Source organism: Pelobates fuscus, chromosome 1, assembly GCF_036172605.1.
Source record: "Pelobates fuscus isolate aPelFus1 chromosome 1, aPelFus1.pri, whole genome shotgun sequence".
NCBI lineage: Eukaryota > Metazoa > Chordata > Amphibia > Anura > Pelobatidae > Pelobates > Pelobates fuscus.
Window position 1 is genome coordinate 281,325,886 of NC_086317.1, and position 18,264 is coordinate 281,344,149.

At 39.9% G+C, this 18,264-nt stretch overlaps 1 protein-coding gene across 2 annotated transcripts in view; it reads right to left on the reverse strand.

Annotated features, from left to right (window-relative positions):
- RABEP1 (rabaptin, RAB GTPase binding effector protein 1) overlaps window positions 1-14,007 on the reverse strand; it is a 56,771-nt gene extending 42,764 nt beyond the window's left edge. For both annotated transcript variants that reach the window (XM_063457437.1, XM_063457436.1), the window contains exon 1: window positions 13,873-14,007. In XM_063457437.1, coding sequence (XP_063313507.1) covers window positions 13,873-13,906 — 34 coding nt within the window. In that variant the 5' untranslated portion in view covers window positions 13,907-14,007. The remainder of the gene's footprint in view (window positions 1-13,872) is intronic.
- Between the last annotated feature and the right edge of the window lie 4,257 nt (window positions 14,008-18,264).

Sequence of the window (18,264 nt, forward strand, 5' to 3'; positions counted from 1 at the left end):
CTCGAAATGCAGGACACACCTGAACACACAAATGAAACTTAAGTTTAATATAATTAAGGAAATGTTGAACGTCAGTGCTCCCGGAAGCACCTCTAGTGGCCGTCTGAGTGGCTGCCACTAGAGGTGTTATTAGGCAGTACAGGTGGCCCTCACTTAATGACCTACCTGCTTTACGATGTGTCACACGTATGACCAGCTCTCTAGCATTGGGATTCAAGGAATTCCCCATGTTAGAGAGCTGGTTGGTTTGACTACGTAAATTTCCCTGAACATAAAAAAACAAAAACAAAAAAAACGCATCAGAACAGGGAATCCCTCTAATCCAGAGATAGGCAATCTGCGGCCTGCCAGATGTTTTGGACTACATCTCCCACAATGCTCCTAGGGCCAAAATGCTAGCAAAGCAAAAAGGGAGATGTAGTCCAAAACATCTGGAGGGCCACAGATTGCCCACCCCTGCTCTAATCTATGTTCGGGGAATGTTCCCAGAGAATAAGTTGTCTAACAAGGTATACCCCTAAATTGCAGTAGATGGAGCTGGGAGACTACAGGGGCATGGTCTATACACCAAAATTACTACATTAAGGCAAGGTTGTTTTGGTGCTTAGAGTATCCCTTTAATGATTTGGCTATCAATGCCACAATATAGTTCAATGCTGACACAGCCAAGGACCACTTTGCAAGGGAGCACATATACTATATGCATTGACAAAAAAGACCCATAAATAATAGATAAGGATTGGCGAGGTTAGCACTTGAAATTCTTAATATCTGCCACCTTAAATGCGTATTAACAACAAGGAAAAGTTGGCAAATGGCAACATTATCCCCTACTCATTTCTCTGTATATTGCTTTCACCCTTTTTTCTCAACCTGTCACTGTGTACTCATTATTGTCCCATTTTCCATAGCCATCTCTTTCCACGTTTTAATATTTGATGAGGCCTTTCCTGCTCGTTTACCTTTGTCAGCTGGTGGTAGTATCATTTCTGGTGTCAAATGTTATGAAGCAGTCATATATGGTGCTGTTCTTTAACTAATACTAATCAGCACAGTTCTCAAGCAACTTACTCTGCAGGGATGCATGCCACAACACCTCATCATCCTGCATCACTTCAGTTTGACCAGCATGGGAGCTGTGTTGATTTATGCCAGCTAAAGAACATCATGCAGCTGTGCTTTGTATGGCTGTTAGAGGCTATAGCCGTGGAATCACTAGTAGGGTTATTCACTAAAGTTAGAGTCGTCAGGAATTAGGTGAATTTCAAATTTAAGGCAGAAGCAGCCAAACTGGAGTATAGTGGAGCTCTCAGTTTAGCTATTTTGGCCTTAAATTTGAAATTAATTTTGCATTCAATTCTTTTTTTTTTTTTTAATAATCAGTTTTTATTGGGGTGCATACAAAAAATAAAGGTTAGGCTCGCAGGCCTGCATCAATAATAGAATGCATTCAATTCTTACTTTAGTAAATGACTCGGTAGGAGTTTGAGAAAGCTGCTGCATGGAAAAAATTAAGTTACAAATATAAAAAAAATATTTTTATGCAAGTGAATAAACATAAGTTGGATGAAAAGGAGAACGTTTTTTAAAGTCACAATTACCTTGGTTTATTATAATTTACAATCCACAGCCAAAGCGGATTATAAATTGAGATTAAGTCTGAGAATGAAAGCTATGTTAAATACCAGCAGGGAACACTAACTGTGACAGAATACAGAGGTCTTTGTGTTTTATGTGTCTTAGCAGTGATAACATTAATGTGTAAAATGTAGAAGGTATGTACTTCTCTTCCGATATGAAAAACAGCATTAATCATACTCTTTCATGAGAGGTTTAAAGTGCACAAGTTATGACACACACTGTTTAGGATTAGATTAAAATACATTGCATTTCATCTATACAGGTGCTAGCTGAAATCTAATTGAAATTTATATATTTAATGTACTACTACTTTAAAAAAAATTGGCCAATCCGGCACATGTCACTCAATCCTAAATATAGACCTCTCTTTGCTAGCGGAACGAGACGAGGATTGACTGACTGGAAGAGCAGTAGAATGCCGTAGATCCTAAAATTATAATCTGCTTACCAAGTTAGTTTGCGACAGAAGCACATTCATCGCAAACCAGGTCACATGCTACATGCTTCTTTGAAGCGGCACTGTCATGCCAAATTTACCTTTTGCCTATTGATTCATCCTTTCTTCCTCTCTCAGAATATAGGGAGCCACCTACTAAAAGGCTGAAAGACCAAAATAGGTCTTTCAGACAAATTTACTAGTACTAAGTACAGATTGCTTAGTATTAGTAATTAAGGGAGCTTAAAATCTCCCTTTTGCCTTGTGACACTGTCTGGCTGTCAGACAACTGCTCTTGTTACTTCCTGGAAGTTTAGCTCCAGTTTCCTGCTGGAGATCATTAAGTTATACATGGATGCCTATGGGACCATTCTAAAACAAAAATTGAGATGACTATGGCCAGTGGGCTGTAGTTGTTATGGTGTTTAGAGTGTCCGTTTTATGATTAGAGCATTGAAAAGTAGCAGGATTGGTTTGGCTAATCCTGTATTTATAAAAAGCGCACTGTATAAATTGAGGCAAAAACAGTCTTTATTTCAGTGTGTGTGTATATATGTATATATTTCATTAATTCATTGTACAGAGGCTATACACACACACACACACACACACACACACACACACATATATATATATATGTGCATAGCCTCTGTATAATGAATTAATCAATGTGGTTACAATGTGGGCAAATAATGCCTTGTCTCTTTCATGCAGAGAGTTTTAATGAGCAATATACTTTCATCTAACTTGTACGTATCATTACGTTTGCATGTTTTTTTCATTATAGCAGACTGCCTTCCAAGGTCTGAATCTAAGGTTTGTTCATGAAAGGCTGCATCTGTACTTGTAGAAATAAAAGATCTGCTGCTCTCAAGCTGGCCTTGTATAAACTATAAAAAAAAACTGTATTAAAAGTAATAAATACATTTAAAAAAATGTAACGATTTGTGCATCTAAACTTTTTCTCTGTTTTTTTTACATTTTTTTATTTTGCAGTGCATATATAATAAAGATATTACCACAAGAACAAGCATGCTATGAAAAGTTGGCAGTACATGTCAAGATTACACCACCTTTTTATTAGAATTGTAGCAACATCTAAAATTAGAGGTACGTGGCTTAAAAGAAACAGAAGTCGGAGTTCCCAAGAATATAAAATGATGCAATTATTAATAACAGTAGTACTACGCTGACCTCTAGCAATGAAGTAATAGTATATAAAAGGATAATTATAGGTGTATATGAGTGGTATATTAAAATAAGCAAACCAAGCTAAGTATCTGCACAACATTTGCTATAAAGTTGAATATTAATTTATGAATGGGGGTATTAAAAGTAAGCAAACAGAGTGTGGTAGTGTGGTATCTGCACACTATGAAGTTATGTGGACAAGGGTATGCGTAAATATAAGCTTGATAGACAAGTATTAAAGGACCCCTATAGTCACCCAGACCACTTCAGCTCAATGAAGTGGTCTGGGTGTCAGGTCCCCCAGGTTTTAACCCTTCAGATGTAAACATAGCAGTTTCAGAGAAACTGCTATGTTTACATTGCAGGGTTAATCCAGCCTCTAGTGGCTGTCTTCCTCATGCTTTCCTATGGGCGTATTTAATGCGTGCGCAGCTCTGGCCGTGCATGCGCATTCCGCTCCACTCGGGAGCAGAGGTCACCAATGCCGAGGGAGCCTGGCACTGGATTAAAGTTAGTAGCTGAAGGGCCTTCAGCCCAGCGGAAGGGGTTGAAATAAGGGTTATATAGTGTCAGGAAAACAAATTTATTTTCCTGACACTAGAGTGATCCTTTAAAGAACCATTCAGTATCAGGGATACTAAAAGTGTTCAAAACACATTTACGTAGCCAGTCCACTTTTCCCCTGTGAAAAGGTAATAAAAACGTACCTTTATTCCAGCAGTGCACAGGTCTGCCATGGCTGGCCTCGTCCCCGCTCTGCCTCCTTGGCTGAGAACAGCAAAAATATCTCAGCCAATCCAATGCTTTACAGTAGAAAAGCATTGGGAGGCTGCTGTGCTGCGCCAATCAGCATCTCCTCATAGAGATGTATTGAATCAATGCATCGCTATGAGAAACATTCTGCGCTGCACATTGTGAAGCACCACTAGTGGTCATCTGATGTTACTACTGCAAGGGATTCTGGATGGGTATATGCAAATTAGTTAAACAAAGCCGCAAGTCAGTAACCAACCTCATGCTGGCAAGTTGCATTAGCAAAGAAACAGCTGTCCATGAGTGGTTCACTGGCTTTGCATCTCTTCAGGAGTTGTTTCAAAGCTGTTGTATACAGAAAACACAAACTCCAAGAAATCAATGTTTAAAATGGAATATTGAGGCAAAGATTTGATTCTTTGTTGAACTCATTTGCATATGCCCACCCAAAATCTCTTGCAGTAGTAACATCACTACAAATTTGAGATTTCTGTGGGAAAAGCAAGTCTTATGGCTTGACTGGTATGCAGATCTGTGTTTAACATTGACAGAGAGGTGTAGGAATCATATAGATTCTGCTGAACAGGGGGCCCCTTTGTCATACTAATGGCAGCATAACCACTATACTGAGCTGTTAGTAGTTATGTTGTGGAGGCTCTCCCTTTAAAATCGATTTTGTGTGTGAAAAAAGGTGCACCAAAAGCCTTTAAAATAAGACATTTTATATTCCTAGTTCTGCATGGCTTTTTAACTGTAAATGTCATAATATTCGTACTGCAATAAAACGTAGTTGTGTTCAGCCATGTCTCACAAGTAAAACAGTACCCCCATGTCTAGTATAGGGTTTTCCCCTTTTAAGTATTTACACATTGAAATTTGACAGATTTGGTTATGTTGCCTTTGAGACCGTATGGCAGCCCAGGAATGAAAATTACCCCCATCATGGCATACCATTTGCAAAAGTAGACAGCCCATGCATTCATGGAGTATGTCTATTTTTATTTTTAAGTAGCCACTGAGTCACAAACACCTCGCCAAAGTTAGCGTTCAGATTAGTTTTTTGCATTTTTCACACCAAGTGCACCTTTACTGATGAGATCATCGCCATAAGTTTTACTGTTTTGAAACAAACACTCATATTTGTGTTCTGCAAAGTCTCCCGAGTACAACAGTACCCCCCATGTACAGGTTTTATGGCGTCTTGAAAGGTTACAGGGCTAAATATTGGGCTTGCAAATTAATTTATCTGGGCTTTGTCAGTTAGGTCCCTCAAACTGTAATTTATAATAAAATAAAATCACACAATTATGTAAAAAGTATAACATGAATATACACATCAAATTTAAATTTAAATCCACTTAGTATAGGACGGCATTGTATGCGCACTGGCTTAAAGGGGTTAAGGAACAGCAATAATTGTTCTTGGAATGTTGTCATACAAGTCCTTAACTGTGAAGGCAACATTCAACATATTGCAACATTCTTAGAAAGGTAAAGCTTCCAGCTCCTTGAAGAAACTTGAGCAGTTCAAAACATAGTTTACACTCTGTGCTCCAAAATGTTATACAAAAAGTTCAATGAATTTTAGATCTGGTAACTCCATCCTAACTCCATCCCTTAAAGGGACACTCCAGACACCTAAAGCATTATAGCTTGCTGAAATGTTTTATGTGTGAAAAGTTTATCCTGTTTTGCATTTTACAAATAGTGCCGATTTCAAAAGAAATTGGCACTTTTATAAATTAACATTGTTACAGAGCTAGCTTTCAATCATTCAACTGGTCATGTTACTTCCTAGCTTGTTTAGCTCTGTGAAGCTAAACTAAGAGTCAGCAAATGTTGAGAGCAAGTTCTTTGCAAATATTTGCAATTGGACCACCGCAGAAAGTCTGCAATTGGACTGCCGCAGTGGGACATACGTGGCTAGTGAAATTCTCCAGGAAAATGAAACAGGGACGGGAAAACCCCAAAAAATTATTCTACAAATATATGCATTTATTTAGTGAAATAATGACTACAAGTGTGGATGAAACTGGGATTTAAAGAAGAAAAAAAAAAAGATTTTAATTGGATATTTTTTATTTTAGTCAATTATATTTTAATGAAAAGCTTTTGGAGGAAAAAAAATTAAAGATAGTTTCATATTTATAATTCAATACATTATAATTCAAAGGTTATTCAGAATGAAATAGAGCTATGCAGTATAGGACTGCATATCCATGCAATATTTACATTTTTGGTAACTAATCTAAGGTATTCAAGCTAAGATAACATGCAAGTAAAACGAACATAAAATAAACAAAAAGTTCAGGAAAAGACCTTAATCCCATTGTTCAAACAATGAACACATTACCTTAAGTACTAGGTTTCAAGATTGTTTGGAGTGAAATGCATCTGTACCAGGCTGTAAGTGTGAGAAGGGAGGGGCAAGCAGTAGAATGAAACTTAAACCTGAGCAGCTTACAAACCTTGGGATCTTGGTTCACATAGGTTTAGGTGCTTAATTTCCTCCCTTGAGGAGCAAAACGGCAGCAGGCCATAAGAGACACAGCTTGTGATTATTTTAATGATGTTCCTCTAAATATGGGTAAAGCACATAAATGCAAGGCCAATGAAACATCATTAGAAGTGCTGTGAAGGCTTTAGGACAGTAAACGTTTGAACTGTTTTTATATTAAAAATAAAATATATATATCTCCATTACTGTTGCTGCATTTGTTCTTGTAGACAGCGACTGTGCAGTTTTTTCTAAAACTGCAATGTTTTACACTGCAGGACCAAGTGCAATAGGGAATCTGCACCTAGACCACGTCAATGAGTGAAAGTTGTCTGGGTGCCTAGAGTGTCCCGTTAAAATGTATAACTACCATTAAGAATTAGTCTGCACGGCCTGCGAGCCCAAATGTCGACTGCTCCCAATACTGTTACCAACTCTTGCTATCGCATGATGTTTACTCGTTATCAAACTAACTCTGTCAATGGAGACCTGCGAGTCTCACTGCTCAGTACTTTTTCACCTTTGCAAACGCAAATAAAAATCATATTTACAAAAAAACGAAAAAAGAATTAGTCTGCACTTTTCAAAATCATTTAAATAGAGTCTTATGGATTAGTGATATAAAGCGACATGATTTAAATCAAATCCACCTTGCTGAACAGGGTGCTAGTGATAGGTTTAGAGTGTCGGCTCGCATTCTCTTTCCTGTCAGAAGGCTTCTTGATTGACGCCTGACCAACAAAGGAAACAGCTGGGCACCATCTGCAAAACTTTGGTGTTTGTTCATTAATTGTTTAATATCCTCAGGTACGAAGGTAAGTGGCACCTCATCACACCTTAAAACTTCACTGGGTTGAAGTGGTTATAGTGCCCGGGATATCCCTTTAAGAAACAAGTTAACGTGTCACTGTAACCAATGACTTAAATTACACTCTAATCTCCCATACTTTCAAGCGCTATGGAGATAATGCATTACAAAAAGGGGAGGGGGATCAAATGTGCAGTTTCTGTGAGAACAGGAAGTAGTAAAGATTTTCACAACTCACTGCTTTTTGCTTTTCATTCAGATTTCTGTTCCTGTATTCCCAGCAGAGAAAGAAACAACAAATGTTTGTACAAGTGCCTTAAAACCCCTCTTTTTAGGAAAGCTTATGGCCTCCCAGACTAACCTCTACCTCACATACCTGTCTCTTGCTCTCTCTTATAGGGCAGCACTCTACTCTCTCCTCCAGCTCTGCTTCACACCCACATTATTTGATTGCTATTTCCTGTCCCAATATGTTTTATACCCCACCTCCTATAGACTGTAAGCTCGTTTGAGCAGAGCCCTCTTCAACCTATCGTTTCTGTAAGTTTTCTTGTAATTATCTCATAATATTGTAAAGCTCTACGGAATCTGTTGGTGCTATATAAATGGCGATAATAATACTACAAGAATTTGCGCAGATATGTGCAATCAGTTGATCCTAGGTATGAACATATTGGTGCAGTTATAATAACTAGGACAATGGGAGAAAGAGTTTCACCATAGCCTATGCAAGAAACATAGGGAATCATGGTGCCTGGAGTGTCTGATTTAATTAAACGATATTAGTAAATAAAATTTCCTAAATGTTTCCAGTGCATTCTCAGTCACTCAAAGTAATATGCGGGGGTGTATATGGAAAACGTACATCAAGAAATTTCTGTAGAAACGAGATTGCAAAATCTCCCTTGTAGATTAGTGTCAATCAGATAAAAAGTTCACCAAGCTCAATAACTTTGAATCATTGAAAATGTTATGGTGCAGAGTCCTCCTACTCCTGCAATGAAGCACACAGTGGCTTATAAATGCAGCTTATTGAAGCAGATCTGTCATTTTTCTAGTATATTATAAATATACATTCTTTATGAAATACTCATCAAGATTGCACTGGTATTTAAAATAAATGCCAACACAATCCAAAGATCCCATGAGAGAAAGCGGGGACTACCTTGTCTTATGGTAAATTATGAGTTTGACAAAAGTTGCCAAAATGCGAAGCTCTGTCGTCAACTTCTTTTCCCATAACAACAGTTACAGATATGTGTGATTCAGGTATCGATTTATGAAGGATACCAGTCTTGCAGGATCATTCAGACCTAAGTGTCTTACTCTCATGCGTGAGTGAGAATACAGTACTGATGCGGCTCCTGGTAACTAAAGAGAGTTAGGTGGTGAAGAGGACTTGCAAGACAAAGATTGTGGAGGCCACAAGGGACAGTTTCAGGCAGGTAAAACTAACCTTTACCTGCACCCCACAGTCACCAGGCTGAATCTGTTTCTTTCAGGCATCTATGCAAAATATGGCTGGTTCTATGACCTTTAAGAAGGAATTTTATTTTCTACACAGACACCCACGATCCATCCAAAATGTGTATGGACATCTTACTCCCTGGCTCTGAAGATAGACCAACCCATTTATATGTGCAGTCAGATTCTCAGGCCCTCTCTACATACAGACAAAACCAAAGCATACTGTGAATCAACAGCCACAGCCCTCGTTCTGCAGTGCCACTCATCTAGTTATTGAAAACAAATAACCTCCCCCCCAGCATAGAACAGAATGAGAGAATCATGATAGGTGGAGTTTGAAAGGGTCTGTGCAAGTGCTGCAATTTCAGGAGTACGAAAGACAATTTTTCATCATTTGTTTTAATACCATATTTTTTATAATGCATTAAAAACGGGGGTCACATCCCTCATGCGGTGTTCCTGTTCACAGGCCAAATGTTCCCATGGCTTTCTGATTAACGAGTCAATCCACCCAATATAATATAAACATCACACAAAGACTTATCAGTAGTTTAAAATGTTCATTGAGTGGATTGGTCGACCCGTTCCCTCCTCAAACCCCACACAGCGCCGGTGTACCAGGAAGAAGTGAAGGGATCCGTAATTTCTTCCACCCCGCGCTGTTTTAAAACAAAGTGCAATTTACTTTGATTTTATGTTATGAAACCACTAAAGCAGCATAGGATACTAGTGTGAGATGAGGAAATATGGGCAGATGGACTATGTAAAGAGATAGAGGGGAATATAGGGAGAGGAAAACCAAAGGGACACAAGTAAAGGGTGAAGCAATATGGACAGAATTATTATGCAAGGAGAAAGAGGAAAATATGAGAAGGATACCAGAGGACAAAGGGACACAAGTAAGGGAAGAGGGACTATGGACATAAGGATACAAGGAGAGGAAAGAGGGGTATTAGATATTTTGAACCTGATACAGCCATTTTATATGCTTTTGTATGTAATGTCAGAAGAACAGTTACCTATCCCCATCCATGTAATTTTGGGGGTCTGGAACAGATTTTACAAATTTACATTAAATTCCTATGGGAAATGTTGATTCGGTTCTCGAACAAATTGGAACTCAAACAGCCTTCTGGAATGGATTAAGTTCAAGTTTCGAGGTTCCACTGTATAATATATATATATATATATCCATCCATCCAATACCCTGAATGTTCATCTTCTGCAGTATAATCCCTAGCTCCGACCTGCTCTGATCTTTCTCCATTGACATCCCCCTAACCAGCCAGACTACAAACACAGAAACTGTGCTATCCAAAGTGTAAAACATCCTTTACAAATACCACCTTATTAATAAAATGTCATCAGCAGTAAATCTATTTTACTCCAAAGAGTCTAATAAACTGAACTTTAAAAAAAGAAAAAAATAGATACAGCACTATCTTGTGGGACAGCAACTGATGACTGGGATTCCCTCAAACCCCAACAGATGGCAAAATTCACAATATAAAAAACAGAAAATGGGGGCAGGGCCTGATAGCCGGACGTGATTTTTGAAAGCTCCAGCACCAGCAGACACAATCCCACTAATCCTGCCCAAACAACAGAAGCCAGAAACTTAAGGAGCTTGGAAGGTGACATAGGACCCAGCAGGGAACAGAATGATACCTGTCCCGTGCCGATCCGCACTACAAGAGCCTGAACCGGCCATGCAGCCTAAAACTAAGCAGAGCCTGCAGCATGAGGGAGGCGACCGATCACCCGGCAAGGGACCCGCTCACAAACGAGAAGCACACAATGCCCTACAATCAGCTCTAAGCAAACCGCATTGAGTGGTAAAACCCCCAACTCAGATATAGGTAGACAGATTTCTTCCAAAATAGTCAGAAGGACAAAAGTTGCAAACCTAAAAAGAGAAAAATATATGGGGCTTTTCGCTTATACCAATGTGTAGGAAATTTTTTTTAAATATACTTAGGGTTTTTGGAGCAATTTTATTTGCTCTATGAAATCGGCTTGGGTGGTGTAATCCCACTTAGGATATATGAAGATAGAACCAGGTGTAATGCTAGAGGAATTGTCAATATAGTATGTGATGCCAGAGAAGACTTCCAGACCAGCCTAAATATTGTAAATCCACAGAGGGTATAGCAGCAAACACTGGTATTTTCTATGGGCAAAATAGACAAAACAATAACATTAAAATCAAAAGGTTCCGTAAATTCACAACGCGTTTCGCCAAATAGGCTTTTTTAAGTGAAGAAACAGAGGTCCTGAGGGAGAATGAAAATTTATAGGGCATCTAAAAAATGTTAAAATATATATATATATATATATATATATATATATATATATAAAAAAAAACATGGTCAGTGACCAACTAATACGAATCTCATGATACATACAGCCTTACTGACACATGAAAAATATTTTAAAAAGCCTAAAAAAATACATTTAAAAAATTGTGTTAATTTTGGGGGAAGAAATTAGATTTTAACCAGTCATATATGGGAAATGTATGATATTTTGTACTGAGAACTATTTCCTATACAAAAAACTACATTGTCCATGATGAGCAGTCAAAACTGTGATTATAGGACTACGATACAATTAAAGCAAACTGCTTCACTTGAAAAAGATTCTGTGGACAAAAGTCATTGTGAATTTACAGATCCTTTTGATTTTAATGTTCTTATTCCTTTATGTCTACTATATTTACCCATATTAAATACTAGTGTTCACTAGTATACCTCACGTGGATATTGTCATTCCTACAATTTACATTTCCTCTGCTGGTACTGAAGTCTCTTCTGGCATCACTATTTTGAGGTTTCCGCTGGCATTACATCATCTAGTACTATCTCCAAGTATCCTAGGTGGGGGATTATACTACCCATGCTAATTTCACATGGCAAGTAAAATCCTCCAAAAAACATAAGAATCGTACCACTCCCTGCGGTTTTCTTTGAGCGGATTGTGAAGCTTTGCGTTTTTAAGTGATTTTGACTGGTCTCATTTAGACCACCTGAAACAAAAAAAAAGTACACTATTGATATTTTTTATATGCTTCACATTTAACCTGTGAGATGCTCCAGACTGACTACAACCATACTCATTGCATGTCCTGCATGTTTACTCATCTGCTACATCCTTGACAAGGATTATGCCACCACATGCAGGTTGATCTCGCGCTAGCCTTTTTAGAGTGTAGTTCCTCTTCCTTTTATATTAATGCTCCACTTTTGAAAATACTACACTATCACAGGCCTATTTTGTGTTTATTTGTTTTACATATCCCATTCGCTGAACAGTTGAGGATATCAGACTGTTACTGGAACAGTTCATCCTATAGGGAACTTTCTCTTCATATGGACCTATTTGAGACCATTATAAATAAGGACATACATTTTTTTTAAATCGTATTTAATTTTCCCTAAATTGTCAAGTGTTGTATACCATTTATTATGTGCAACCTGTTTTTTACATTACGAATTACAGTTCATTCATACATTATGTGAACATCATGCAGACTCCATGTAATAAGTAAAACTATTCTAAAACAGTTTGACTGCTTAGAAAGAGAGGGGATGGCACAGGACCAACAGCACCATAACCTCTACGTGAGCTGGATTGATTAGAGTGTTTCTTTTAAAGGAAGACTTTTTTTTATATCTAGTCGATATGTAACGGACTAATGCTAATCACAAATAAAAAAAAAAAAAAACACAACCCTGAAATTTAGAACACTTATAGCATAGGTACACATGTACCAATAACGTACCATTGCACCCCATACTGCTAAAGCATTATGACAAATTCATGTGTGCAACAACGCACGCCAGATGACAATTACCATAGCTATAATTATTAACACATAATATTATGTGTATTATTAACTACATGCCAATCTTGCCACAAACCACCCTAGGTGTGATAGCTCACACAGCTTTTGAATTAGACAGGTTTAGCCTGCCTGGAATACTTTAATAGTCAGCCAAAAATACTTTGACAATTAGTGATGCATTATATCAAATGGTTTTAGCATTGGACCAATCATTCAGGAAGTCTATTGATAATTCAATATTTACTGAAAAAGCTTACTGTCTTCCTCATATATTTACTTGTTCATGGCCTCAGGATACACGCATCATTTGTCAGGAAGCCTTTAATAAATTATCACCTACTTTTACTCCCTTCTACAGTTTCCACTATTGCAATAGCAGTCACACAAAAACAATCAGTGGCTAGATCTACTCATATTTAAAAAGACATAACATCCAGTGTGATGATTTTAAGGAGACAAAGATCTGAGTGTGGTTATATATAGGGTAAGTATAAAAAGGTAGCGAGGCAGCGGTTATAAAAAATACAATACCTACGAGGTTATGTCAGTCTTATAGGAACACTACAAGCACCACAGCCACTACAGCACTCTGTAAGGGTTATACTGCCTGTAGTGCCCTGGCGACGTTCCACTGTAAGACGCCAAACAGTTTCAGCACTGTTTGACAACTAACCTTGGTACTGCTGGCCGTCTGGGCAGCATGAGCCACACCTGGTCTTATCCGGCAGGTGAAGGGTTTGTGTTTTAACCCCTTTCAAATAAAACTCTCCAAGAAAAAGGTTTCATTTTTATTTACATATAACTTTATAAAAAAATAAAAAATGCCCAGTCCAATATGGCAACATTTGTTTCTAAAAGAAAAATAAAATAGAATATTAAATTTAAGAAGCAATGCAACAATATATATATATATATATAAATAATCTTAAAATAGATTTATTGTTAAAAAGAAGAATTGAAGAAGCCAAGTCAAGCATCATTACACTTAATGAGCCCAATCCCCATCACACGCAGGGCGCTGTATCCCAGGCTCACCTGGTCTCCCACATACAGGTGTGAGGGCGTATCTCCAGGTCTCCATGTATAGGGGTCAGGGAGCCCCCACTCTACCCATGTTATTATTATTATTATTAGTGGAGCAGGAGGTAGGTACACAGAGAGGGTGCGTTCAGGCCGCACCGTTATCCGACTCTCCCCGCTGGCAGGGGAGCCATTGAGGAACACTAAGGACTCACCGTCCATGGGGGCAGCTTGCTCCGGGTCCGCCATCCCTCGGGCACGGGCGGCTCGGTCGGATTCGGGAAGCTACACCACCGAACACGGCCTCGGCATCCTCCAACACCGCGTCATCCTGACAGCGTGACAGCCCAGCGCGGTGACGGGACCTGCGCGTGACGCCGCAGAAGGGAAGAGGCAGCGAGGCGGCCATGTTTGTATCTGGCAATTCAGACTCGGTTCAGCCTTCACACCCAGAGTGTAGCATTCCCTGTATGTGTGTCCTACATGGCTATATCGGCTGTTGTGGAGTGTGTCAGCATGAATAACTGGAATTTGCTTAAAAAAACAAAACAAATAAATACATAATAATAATTGATGCATAATGAGAAAGATGTGATAGCAATGATAACACTGGTTTGTTATAAATTACATTAGAAATTTCATGAAAGCTATATTATAAGACTTTTCCAAGTAAAAGCCACTTACATGACTATTAGTACTTCATTGCTCTATTCATGTTTATTACATAACATAATAATAATTAAATAAAATTAGAATTGTTAGGAAATTGCAAATATGAGAAATGCTTTCCTATGGACTGGTAGAATGCGCACGCGGCTCTTGCAGCGCATGCCTATTAAGTTCTGATGTCGGAAGAGGGAGGAGATTTCCCCAGCACCGAGGGAGCCCGGCGCTGGAGAAAGGTAAATGATTAACCCCTTCCTCCCCCTTCAGCCAGGCGGGAGTGGGACCCTGAGGGTGGGGGGGGACCTAGAGACCCTATAGTGCCAGGAAAACGAGTTTGTTTTCCTGGCACTATAGTGGTCCTTAAAGCATATGTGGGATAGGCAAAAGGCTATCCAAGACTTAAGATAAGGCCCGGGACTAATTAAAGTATTTAGAAAATTTGGCAGACTAGATTATGCCGAATGGTTTTTATCTGCCGTCACATTCATGGGCATCCACAGGAATTTTTCCAGGGGGGGAGGGGCATAATTGTAATGACATCCATGCTTTTTTGACAGTGTCACGAATGGGAAGCGGCATAGTCATTATCACATAAAGCCAGGATGAATAACATTTTCACATCTATGGTGTCAGGAATACATGTTTGTATTCCTGACACTATAGTGTTCCTCTAAGCAAGATGGTCACCATCATCTAAATGGAAATGCTATGATGCCAGGAAGCCCTTGGGTGCTCTCTTTCCTTTAAGGGGTTAAACCCCTCTCAAATAGTTTAACCCTAAAGACTTCCTCCAGCTCCAGATCTCCAGGTCGCTCAGTGGTATTCGGCTTCTGAAACGGAGTGTCAGGAAGTGCAGGTTGACGTCAGGCATGGGTGCTGCAGATTGGCTAGAGTGGTGTCAGGGTACCTGAGGTCTCTACCTCCAAAAGAGGTAGAGACTTAGTAGTTTATCCTTCCAAACGAGCTCTTTCCTTCGTTCCTCGCGGTTCATCCAGTCACTTAAACACCGACCGCGAGGAATCCACGTCCTTTTCTAGCGGGACGCTCAATACGTGACGTCATGACGCTATCACGAGCGACCTGCCACTCAAGTGTCCGATATCCAATCGGTACTTGTCAGAGGCGTGTCTACCATCCGGAGCCAGGGTATTTAAGCTTACTTCTCTCTTCAGCTCATTGCCCTGTCGTGGTTCTAGCTTGTCTAGTCACTCAGTGCTCTGGTATTCTAGTTTGCTCTATTGGTTTTGACTCGGCTTGTTGTACTACCCTGCTTATCTCTGTTATCCCTTGACCCGGCTTGTCTCTCGCTTATCTGTCTTCTCGTTCCCTCGACCTCGGCTTGTCTCTGACTATTCTCTATTACTCTCGGTACGTTAGTCCGGCCATTCTAAGGCCCGGTATACGTACCTTTCCACTCTTTGTACCCTGCGTGTTGGATCCCTGTCCCGATCCTGACATTACGACAGGGCCAATGGATCCTGCAGGTACAAACAGTCAGCTTGGTTCTTCGGATTCCAGGTTTGACGCCATGGAGCATAGGATGGATCAGATGGCTTTAGCACTACAGGCACTTTTGTCTCGTGCTAGTAACCCACATGAGGAGACACGTACTCCTTCTATTTCTCCTGCAGTCTCAGGTCTAGAGGTAGCCACTGTAGGTGCTTCTTCCCGTATTACCCCACCAGTACGTTATGGCGGGTCACCGGAGAAGTGTCGTGGCTTTCTGAACCAGATTAGCATCCATTTCGAATTACAACCCCGCTCTTATCCTACAGATAGAGCGAAGGTTGGATTTGTTATTACTTTACTCATTGAGAAAGCTCTGAGATGGGCCAATCCTTTATGGGAGAATGATAATCCACTAGTCTATAATTATAATGCCTTTGTAGCTGCGTTTAGAAGAACTTTTGACCCTCCTGGTAGAAAGGTCAATGCAGCTAGATTACTGTTGCGCCTTAGACAGGACAATCGAACACTTGTGGATTATGCACTAGAGTTCAGGTCCTTGGCGGCAGAAGTTAAGTGGAACGAACAGGCTTATATAGATGTGTTTCTGAATGGGTTATCAGATGTAATTCTTGACGAGGTCGCTACTAGAGAACTCCCTGAGAATTTGGAGGATTTAATTTCTTTTATATCTCGTATTGATGAACGCCTAAGAGAGAGGCAGAACACTCGAGATAGGACCCGTAGACCCTCCTTTAAACTAGCGCCTACCTTTCAAAATTCTGAGTTCGAGGACTTACGTATTTCTGAACCTATGCAGATAGGCAGTACTCATCTCACAGAGAGGGAGAGACAGTACAGGAGAAGGGAGGGCTTATGTATGTATTGTGGAGTCAGAGGTCATTTACGCCTAAATTGTCCTAATCGTTCGGGAAACGCTCGCACCTAAGTTTCTCTAGAGGACAGGCCTTGGGTGTTTCTACTTTGTCCTCTATTCACAACTACAAAGAGCTCAGGCTTCTGTTACCCGTTTCTTTAAAGTGGGAAAAGGGAGTAGTAAAGACTATGGCACTAATCGATTCTGGAGCTGCTGAGAGCTTTATAGATCAGGGTTTTGCTGCCAAGCATGCTATTCCATCCCAGTTAAAAGAGATACCACTGGCTGTTGAGGCCATCGATGGTAGACCGTTACTTGAGCCTGTTATTTTCCGTGAGACCATACCGATTAACTTAACTGTTGGCATCCTACATAGAGAGGACATATCCTTACTGCTCATTTCTTCTCCGTCTATTCCCATAGTCCTGGGGTACTCCTGGTTGAGGAGACATAACCCTATTATTAATTGGGAGTCAGGGGAGATAGTTTCATGGGGACAGAATTGTCAAGAGAAATGCTTGCGGAAGGTCTCACCTCTCGGCTTAACCAATACCTCGGCTAACTCTGACAATCCTACAGAGACACAAATTCCGCCTCAGTATCTAGATTTAAAGGCAGTATTTGACAAAAAGAAAGCCGATACCTTACCCCCACACAGGTCCTTTGATTGCAAAATTAACCTACTTCCTGGTACCATGCCGCCCAGAGGTCATGTATACCCGTTATCTACGAAAGAGAACTCAGTTCTAGAGGAGTATATTCACGAAAATTTAGACAAGGGATTCATTAGGAGGTCCTCCTCTCCTGCCGGGGCTGGATTTTTTTTTGTTAAAAAGAAAGATGGTTCTTTAAGACCTTGTATTGATTATCGAGGCCTAAATAAGATAACCATTAAAAATGCCTACCCGATTCCCTTGATCACCGAACTCTTCGATCGTTTGAAGGGCTCTACAATTTTCACCAAGTTAGATCTCAGAGGGGCATATAACTTGGTGAGAATCCAGCAGGGACATGAGTGGATGACGGCATTCAATACTCGATATGGCCACTATGAATATACAGTTATGCCTTTTGGGTTATGCAATGCACCAGCTGTATTCCAGGATCTGATAAATGAGGTTCTTAGGGAATTTCAGCAAGATTGCGTCATTGTATACCTAGATGATATACTCATACATTCTAGTGAGATTGAGACTCATCACAATCAAGTCAGGAGGGTTTTGCACAAGCTTCTCCAGCATGGCTTGTACTGCAAGTTGGAGAAATGTAGCTTTGATCAAACCCAGGTAACCTTTCTCGGCTATGTGATCTCTGGGGAGGGATTTAAGATGGATCCGGATAAGCTCCAGTCCATTCTAGAGTGGCCTTTACCCAAAGGTCTTAAAGCCGTACAGAGATTTATTGGTTTTTCTAATTATTATAGGCGCTTTATTAAGGGTTATTCTTCAATTATCGCGCCTATCACCAATATGACCAAACAGGGGGCTGATACTAAGAATTGGACTACTGAAGCTCTTCTTGCGTTCAAAACTCTCAAGGAGCTTTTCGCTTCCGCTCCAATTTTAGTTCACCCCGACACTTCCCTGCCTTTCCTACTTGAGGTAGACGCATCAGAGAC